This window comes from Gossypium raimondii, chromosome 6 (assembly GCF_025698545.1).
Source record: "Gossypium raimondii isolate GPD5lz chromosome 6, ASM2569854v1, whole genome shotgun sequence".
NCBI classification, from domain to species: domain Eukaryota; kingdom Viridiplantae; phylum Streptophyta; class Magnoliopsida; order Malvales; family Malvaceae; genus Gossypium; species Gossypium raimondii.
Genome location: NC_068570.1, coordinates 48338772 through 48347654, shown reverse-complemented (window position 1 = coordinate 48347654; position 8883 = coordinate 48338772). Strand labels below are relative to the sequence as shown.

The window sequence follows — 8883 nt, the reverse complement described above, 5'->3', positions numbered from 1 at the left end:
ACATGATATATTTAGATATTTCTGAAATGATAATATTCATAATAATAGTCTAACACAAATTAACTCGATATTTAATATTTTGAAAATAAAATTTTATTTTCATTAATTTAACAACTTTTTAATTTAATATTTTTAATAAAATGTATTTTCTTTTACTAACAATTCAAACAATACAAGTGAAAATGAAAAGAAGTTGGAAAAGTAAACCATGCGTGTGAAAATGAAAAGGAGTTGGAAGAGTTAATCGTAGATTATCAAGGTAATACGGCATGAGATCCTCCGCCACTCCCAGCGACAAACCCCCTCAGCTTCCTCGAACCCATCGAAGTTCTGGAATTTCTTTAGATTCCTATCCTAACTTTCGCTCCTTCCATCCATGTTTTATTACTAATCAAATCATTTATCATTATCAATTATCTGTAACACTAAAACGCGCTTACAAACAGTAATCCATCGTAAGGTTATTTCTGTAATTTCATTACCCGACCCTCTCCATTTATTATATAAACCCACGATTCCGGCTCCATTTCCCGTGTCCTCCGTAGCTAGACTACAGTCAACTTTGAATTTAATTTTCTTTTTTGTTTGTTTGTATAATCTGTTGGTGCTTACTGGTTCTGTACAGACCGAGTTCCATTTTTGCCCTAGTTGTGCTCCCGAGTCCAATGGAGAGAGGTGGTGGTGGCTATAGAGAAAGAGGATATGGCGGAAGAGGTCGTTACTATGGTGGTGGAAGAGGAAGAGCAAGAGGAAGAGGTAGAGATGGCAGCGCTGATCATCAGCCTCCGTATCAGGCGCCCATAGGCCAAGGGCAAAGTGGGGCCAACTGGAACCCAACTAACTCTCAAGTGGGTCCTTATCAGGACGGCGATGCGAGGGGTGGTCAGGCTGGTGGTGGTCGTGGTAGAAGGGGAGGGTGGGTTCCTCGGCTTCAACCGGAGAGACCGAATTATAGTTATGAGGCCGAATCAGCCAGCGGCAGAGGCGGCGGAACTGGTCGTGGGCGAGGGAGGAGGCCTTTCAGGCCCGTTGCTGCCCCAACACTGGAGCCTGAAGATAACATACCTGCATTGCCTCCTAGTCCTCCTCCTCCTCCTCCTCCACAGTCTGTCCCAGGTATAAATCATTTCATTTGATCTTAAATTTGGTACGACTTTAGGCATGAGTTGGTGTTGATGATGAAGTTAATTCTGGTATGGCTTTAGGCATGGGTTGTTAGTTTGCTTTTGATAATTTTCCCTTTTTTTTTCGTTACAGATTCTGTTGTGATGAATGTTTCAGAGCAGTTGGCTTCTACATCATTATCTTCCGAGAATCAAAATAGACATAACCCAATTATGCGACCGGATAAAGGTGGAAGAACTGCTCTTGCAACTGTCAGGCTTAATGTTAATCATTTTCGGGTGAAGTTCAATCCGGAAAGTATCATAAGGCATTATGATGTTGATGTCAAGCAACTGGAGTCTCCTAGGAATGGTCGCCCTGCCTATATATCTAAGCCATTATTGTCTAATATCCGGAAAAAACTATTCACTGATAATCCTCAATTGCCATTGTTGATGACCGCATATGATGGTGAAAAGAATATATTTAGTGCTGTTCGATTACCTGAAGGAGAATTCAAGGTGGAATCGTCCGAGGGGGAAGACGTGATGGCCCGTACATACATCTTTTCTATAAAGCTTGTGAATGAGCTCAAGCTTTGCAAGTTGCGGGATTACCTGTCTAGGAAAGCCTATTCAATACCTCGTGACATATTACAGGGGATGGATGTAGTTATGAAGGAGAATCCGGTAATGCATATGGTTCCTGTTGGCCGGAGCTTCCATCCTTATGAATCTTGTCCAGAAGATGATCTTGGATATGGCATCACAGCATCTAGAGGAATCCGATATAGTCTCAAGCCCACGTACCAGGGTCTAGCACTTTGCTTGGATTATTCAGTTTTAGCATTTCGCAAGAAAATGCCAGTTTTAGATTTTCTAGCTGAGCACATTCCTGATTTTAATGTGAATAGTTTTCGGAGGTTTAGACGACATGTTGATCAAGCCTTGAAAAACCTCAAGGTTAATGTAACCCATCGACGTACCAAACAGAAGTATGTTATAGTTGGGTTGACGCGAGATGACACTCGCAATGTTTCATTTCCAGATGCAAATGATCCACAAGTGCGAGTTAGACTCGTTGATTATTTCAGGGAGAAATATGACAATAATATTAGATATTTGGATATTCCTTGCCTAGATTTGAGCAGGAACAATCGGATGAACTATGTCCCAATGGAGTATTGTGTCTTAGCTGAGGGTCAGATTTATCCAAAGGATGACTTGGATCGAGAAGCAGCTTTTATGTTGAAGAACATATCCCTGGCAAAGCCATATGAAAGACAAAGCAAGATCTGTGGTATGGTTCAATCCAAGGATGGACCATGTGGGTATGTATACAAAACAACTGAGCCTTTTATTTCTATGCATGCTTTCATGACTTGTCTGTTTTGTTGCTTTGTTTCCTCCAAATCAGTTTTCCCCTTTTTTTTTTTTTTTTTTGCAATTATTAGTTTTTCAACATTAATTTTCTGCCTGCTTAGCACATTGAAAATTCTTGAACTTTAGAGCAGGGGGGACACATTTATTTTCTTTCCTTTCTAAAAAGGTTTTTGGTCTTCATCCTGTATATAAGTTGAGACAATTATATATCATTGTGTTGATGCGGTTGTCTAATACACTGTGAAGTCAATTTAGATAGCCGTGTATTCAGTTCTGAACTTCATGCCATGATGGTGAATACTATTAGTTGGGTACTGTTGAAATTTCCGTCTTGCATTAAGTGCCTTGGTCAGTAAGTTTTGGTTATGCTCGTAAATAGGGTGCGTTCTTGGCATGAATGACTAGAGTTTTGATCGCTTTTTTGGGTGTTCTATATGTGATCCAAAACACTTTCCAATTCGCTGACAGTGTACGCTTGTTATTGACGTAAGAAAGTTGCATGCATCATCCTATGCTAATACCTTAATACTCCCTCACTGAAAAGGTAACCTGTAATATGAATTTGTTTTTGCATTGTTGAATTTTCTTGAAATCTTGTGTAATTATATAGATATTTCTATTTATGCTATATCTAAAATCCTTGACTAAGTTCAGTGTCACGAGTTAAGTAGTCATATAATTTTACCAAAACTCCTCTTTAAAAAATTCACTCAAATAATAGCATAATTATGCTATTTAAATGTTTTTATATTATATTTTTATAAGTAAAAGCATCCACTCTTTCAAAACAGACTTCCCACTCCCACTCTTGAAAAGCTAACACCCTCCTAAAAAATCTCTACTTTTATAAATTACCATTATCTTCGAAGATATTTTTTTTCTTAAAAAGATTAATCATGTATATTATCTATTCTTTTACTCACATAATATGTGTTACATAATCTAGTATAATATTATACTAATATATTTTTTTTCTGGCAGTGGAAACATTATCCAAAATTTTGGTATTGAAGTTGATACTAGGATGACACCAGTGGAAGGACGTGTGATTGGACCTCCAGTTTTGAAGTTGGCTGCTCCGACTGGCAAATTGTTGAAGATAACAGTTGACAGAAACACATGCCAGTGGAACCTGGTTGGAAAAGCTGTTGTGGTAGGCAAAGCAATTCAGTGCTGGGCTGTGATAGACTTTACTCAGGCTGATCGATTGAAACTGAACTGTGATTCATTCATTCCAAAGCTGAGGAATAGGTGCAGGAATCTTGGAATGACAATGGAGGACCCCATCTTATATGAACCGGCTCGAATGCAAATATTTTCTGATGGGAATGGACTTCTTCAACTGCTTGAAAATGTTACTCGTCGAGTACATAAACTTGGTAAAGGAAATTTACAATTTCTACTTTGTGTAATGTCGAGGAAAGATGATGGCTACAAATGTCTTAAGTGGATCTCTGAGACAAAAATTGGTGTGGTGACTCAGTGTTGCTTGTCCAACCATGCAAACAAAGGCCAGGACCAATACCTTGCTAATCTTGCTCTGAAAATCAATGCTAAGCTTGGGGGCAGCAATGTGGAGCTGAATGACCGGCTTCCCCACTTCTGTGGTGAAGGTCATGTTATGTTTATTGGAGCAGATGTTAATCATCCTGGTTCTTATAATAATACTAGCCCATCCATTGCTGCCGTAGTAGCAACAATGAACTGGCCTGAAGCTAATCGTTATGCAGCAAGGGTTCGACCCCAGATCCATCGCAAAGAACAGATCCTAGAGTTCGGTGAAATGTGTTTGGAGCTTGTCGAATCTTATGCTCGTCTAAATAATGTTAAACCAGAAAAAATTGTGCTCTTCCGTGATGGGGTTAGTGAGGGTCAGTTTGATATGGTTCTTAATGAAGAGTTAATGGATCTCAAGAGTGCATTCCAGAGAATCAATTATTTTCCTACAATCACCCTTATTGTTGCTCAGAAGCGACACCAAACTCGTTTCTTTCCCGAGGGAAGGGGGGATGGGGGTCCCACGGGTAATATTTCACCTGGCACAGTTGTTGACACTAAAATTGTGCATCCTTTCGAGTTTGACTTCTATCTTTGTAGTCACCATGGAAGCCTTGGTACTAGCAAGCCTACACACTACCATATCTTGTGGGATGAGCATGGGTTCTCTTCTGATCAGTTGCAGAAGCTTATCTACAACATGTGCTTTACATTTGCACGGTGCACAAAACCAGTATCTCTGGTTCCACCTGTGTACTATGCCGACCTTGTTGCATATAGGGGGTGGCTGTACTACCAGGCAATGATTGGAAGACAATCTCCCATTTCAACATCATCCTTATCTTCATCAATGACATCGTCATCATCAATGTCATCTGCAGCTTCATTCCATGACTGGTTTAAGCTGCATGCAAACCTGGAAAACATGATGTTTTTTGTTTGAAGCATGGCCAAATTCCGTTCAACGCCCTGAACGCAGGTTTACTCCTTTTCTAAGCATCTAGTGAAGGGGTTTGTGCGTGAATCTAATGGGTATGAAGGCTTCTAGCTTCTCCTCTTATACATTGTTGGTTTATATAACAGTGAGTCGAGGGAACTGAATATTCTATTGTTTCCGTTATTCCGTCTTTTCTGGAATTCAGTTGTGGATTTGGTTTATTTTGCATGCTGAATTATCTATGGTTTGTTCCCAACATATAACCACACTTAGAATCTGAATAACCACCCATTGTTTCATTCTCCTTCCAAGGGTTAGCATTGTCCTCAACCTTCACACGTTGGCCATTGATGTGGCACTTTTTCAGGTTGATTTTATTTGGATGTAATTTTTAAAATAATAAAAAGAAGAGAATTCTGGTTAAAAACAGTAGTAGGTGAAGACTCAGCTAATTACGTTAATTTCTTATTGAATAACTATCTAAATCTACTAAGATATACATCAACTGTTGAGGATGACTTAAAATATAGACCAATTTAGATAGTGAAGGAGTTTTAATTAGTTCCTATAAGACACACACCAATGTAAGATTTTTTTGAACCTGTATAAGCTATAGGTCATTTTAGTCATAAATTTTAGACTTAACAATTACCGAATAAAATGGGTAAATCACATTCACTAAAGATAAACTTCATCACTTCAATCTCTTTTGCATTGTAGGCTCAATTATTAAATTTTTTTATTTGTTTTATTTATTTATTTAGTTAATTATTTTATTTTTACTCTTTTAATCTTGCGTTAAGATTTTTATCTTATTATTTTAAAATTATTAATCTCTATGGTATCGATCCTCGGAATACTTCTTTCAACGAAATTATTTTGTTGTAATTTATTACTTGACAGTGATATTGTATACTTGCGAGTATTGATGGAAAGTGGCAACGATTTTTAAACTTCAAGCTTATATTGTTTTTACCATTATTTTTATCTACTTTTTGCGCGATCAAGTTTTTGACGTCGTTGTTGAGGTGAGGATAAATTTATAGAATAATAGAGTAAAACTTAATCAACATAGGAATTAGAATATTTTTAGTTTAATTGTATGCAGATGTAATAGGAGAACAAAAACAAAGTTTATGGGATCATATTTTTCCTTGGGGGATAGAAAAAGAATCTAGCATTAGAAAGCCATTAAAAAACCTAGACTCTTCCGAAATAAATCCTAAGATGATTAGGCTTATATTGTCCTTAACCCAATTTAAGATGAAAACCCAAGTTCTCATTTAATTCGCTGTAGGGATATTTGTACAATTTTAAAATCTCAAGAATCAGTGAAGAATAGGTAAAATTATTGTTGATATACTCTTCACTTTATGTGGAGAAGGTAGTAAATGGTTGGAAACTTTAGATCCTAAATCTATCAAAACTTGGGATGAGTTTGTCCCATGCAAAAATTTTTGTATGTTCAAGAAGAATTTACACATTTTGGTAAGCACAGGAAGGATTCAAAGGGATGCTGTGACAAGTGTTCTATCACGATTTTACCATACATGAGCAAATCTTAATTTTTTATGGTGGATTACGAGAAAAATGCGTGAATGCACCTTGATACTATAGTTGGTGGTACTCTTTTATTTAAAAAGCCATTGAGAAACTCAAAATTATATACTAGAATAAGGCCATATGGGGGAAGGCACTATCTGTATGAAATACCAAGAATGAAAATGAATTGGCAAAATTTAAGGAAATTGTTGAATGGTTAGAAAAAAACATGGATCGAATAATGTTCTTAAAGGAGTAATGTGATCACTTGAATGCATTAGAACGACAAGATATGGAGATGGTTAAGTATGGAGAAAAGTTGAGAGAACTTCAACAAGCATGCGAGTGATTGCATGCGATTATATACCAAGAGATGATCCGATAAGACCCTTCGAATCAATTATAGAAGAAGCAACCAGATCAGATTCAAATGAAAATGATACCATAACTAGCTCAATGGATGATGAAAGCTACGTAGAAGAGACAACAGAGATTCCATGGCAAGTAGAATGAGTATGTAATGCTCATATTGAGATTGGAACCATTTGATCTTGAAGATACATGAATGATCCCATCAAGTGAGAAACAACCAACCTTAGAACTGAAACCTCTCCCAGGTCATTTGAAGCAAGCTTACTTAGGAGAGAACGAAACACTGCCACTGGTTATCTCAACAAGTATTGACCAAACCAAAGAGAAACAAATTTATCAGTTTGAAAGTCCCACAGAAAAGCAACAAGATGAACTATTGTGAACATCAAAGGTATAAGCCATTCCATATATTAACATAAAATTTTGCTTAATGAAGGGTATAAACCGAGATTTGACAAGCATCGAAGATTGATTCTGGCAATGCAAGAGACATTAAAAAAAAGGAAATGGATAGATGTTGGAATAGTCTACCTCATTTCTGACAATGAATGGATAAGTCCAACACAATGCCTACCAAAGAAAGAAGGGATAACAATAATTACGAACGAGAATGATGGGAAGATCCCAACCAAAATTGTGACTAAATGGTGAATTTGCATCGGTTATCAAAAATTAAATAACACAACTCAAAAAGATCACTACTTATTAGCTTTAATAGATAATATGCTACATTGATTAGCAGGTAAAGGTTTTTATTGCTTTCTAGATGAATATTTAGAATATCATCAAATTCTTACACATATAGATGATCAAGAAAAAAATACTTTTACTTGCTCGTATGGTAAATACTCTTTTTAGATTGTGCAATGTGCTAGGAACCTTTTAGAGATGTATGGCTATGATTTTCTCGAACATGATGGATGATGGAATGAAGGTATTCATGAATGATTTTTCTGTATATGAATATTATTTTGGAGAATGCCTCACCAATTTAGACAAAATATTCAAATATTTACAAAGAACGAGAGATTATATGCTTGTATATTTTGGAGGGGATCCAACATCCCTTAGATATACGAATCTAGACTTCCAAACGAGCAGGGATTTCAGGAAATCGTCCCCAGGTTGTGTTTTTTTCCTATGTTGTGGAGCCATAGTGTGGATAAGTGTCAAGTAGAGTTGTACTGTTGACTCCATTACGAGGGCCAAGTATCTAGCCACTTTTGAGAAAAAAAAAAGAAAGAAACAGTTTGGCTTCGAGAGTTCTTAATAAATCTTGAAGTCATTCTTAGTATGAAAAAAACTATCACACTGTATTACAATAGCACGATGCGAAAATAGCTAATACTAAGGAAATAAGGAATCATAAGGGGACAAAACACAATGATTGTAAGTAACACATCATATGAGAGGTGGTAGTAGACGAAATAGTAGATGTAGTTAAGTCGCATCTAATGACAACTTTGCAGATCCGTTTACCAAGACTCAGGTGGCTACAAGTTTTGAGAAACATGTTGAGGGTATGGAAATGCAAATTATGACTTATCTACTTCACTAGGGCAAGTGATATACTGTTGAGATTTTGTGCCCTTAGTATAATGATTTCGTATTTATGCTTGTAATTTTTCGAATAGATTGACTACATAAAATTCTATAGTTAAACTACTATATTTTGTATAATTTTCCTTAATGGTTTTTAAATGAATAAGAAAATATTAGCCTATTGATTACCTAAGGTTTAACTAATACTAAGTTGTTGGTGCGTGGGGATAAAATAAACTTATGAGAAATTAATTTAAGGTTTCAAAGCGTGTAGTCATGCCACTGTCTTTAAGGTTCTATTCACCCCTACCTATACTTAAGTGTACAAAAAATTTATTGGCAAATGAATCTTGAGGATATAATGAAGTCCAATGATTGTTTAGTTTTGCACTGATGAAAACAATCCATTAAGCATTGAGTGAAGCATAGCAAGAGTATTAGTTTTTATAAAGAACTTCTACAGTAATTCTTTATATAACAATCTTTGAATATAAAATATGGTGGGAG

The 8883-nt window shown here is 36.4% G+C and overlaps 1 protein-coding gene across 2 annotated transcripts; it reads left to right on the top strand.

The window, feature by feature from the left end:
* Positions 1 to 314: 314 nt before the first annotated feature.
* Positions 315 to 5141, top strand: LOC105773033 (protein argonaute 2). Of its 2 annotated transcripts, none has more exons than XM_012594615.2 (3): positions 315 to 1116; positions 1282 to 2434; positions 3468 to 5141. In XM_012594615.2, exons 1-3 carry the CDS (start codon positions 666 to 668, stop codon positions 4924 to 4926), a joined length of 3063 nt encoding a protein of 1020 aa, XP_012450069.1. In that variant the 5' UTR covers positions 315 to 665; the 3' UTR covers positions 4927 to 5141. The 2 variants fall into 2 exon arrangements, with proteins under 2 accessions (XP_012450069.1, XP_012450068.1); XM_012594614.2 differs by having other exon boundaries at positions 318 to 1116; positions 1258 to 2434.
* The last annotated feature ends 3742 nt before the right edge of the window (positions 5142 to 8883 follow it).

Excerpts from the sequence above, each read along its gene's own strand:
- LOC105773033 (XM_012594614.2), top strand. The coding sequence starts at position 666 with ATGGAGAGAGGTGGTGGTGGCTATAGAGAAAGAGGATATGGCGGAAGA. Across the intron at positions 1,117-1,257 it reads TCCTCCACAGTCTGTCCCAG|ATTCTGTTGTGATGAATGTT; the intron begins GTATAAATCATT and ends TTTTCGTTACAG. Across the intron at positions 2,435-3,467 it reads TCCAAGGATGGACCATGTGG|TGGAAACATTATCCAAAATT; the intron begins GTATGTATACAA and ends TTTTTCTGGCAG.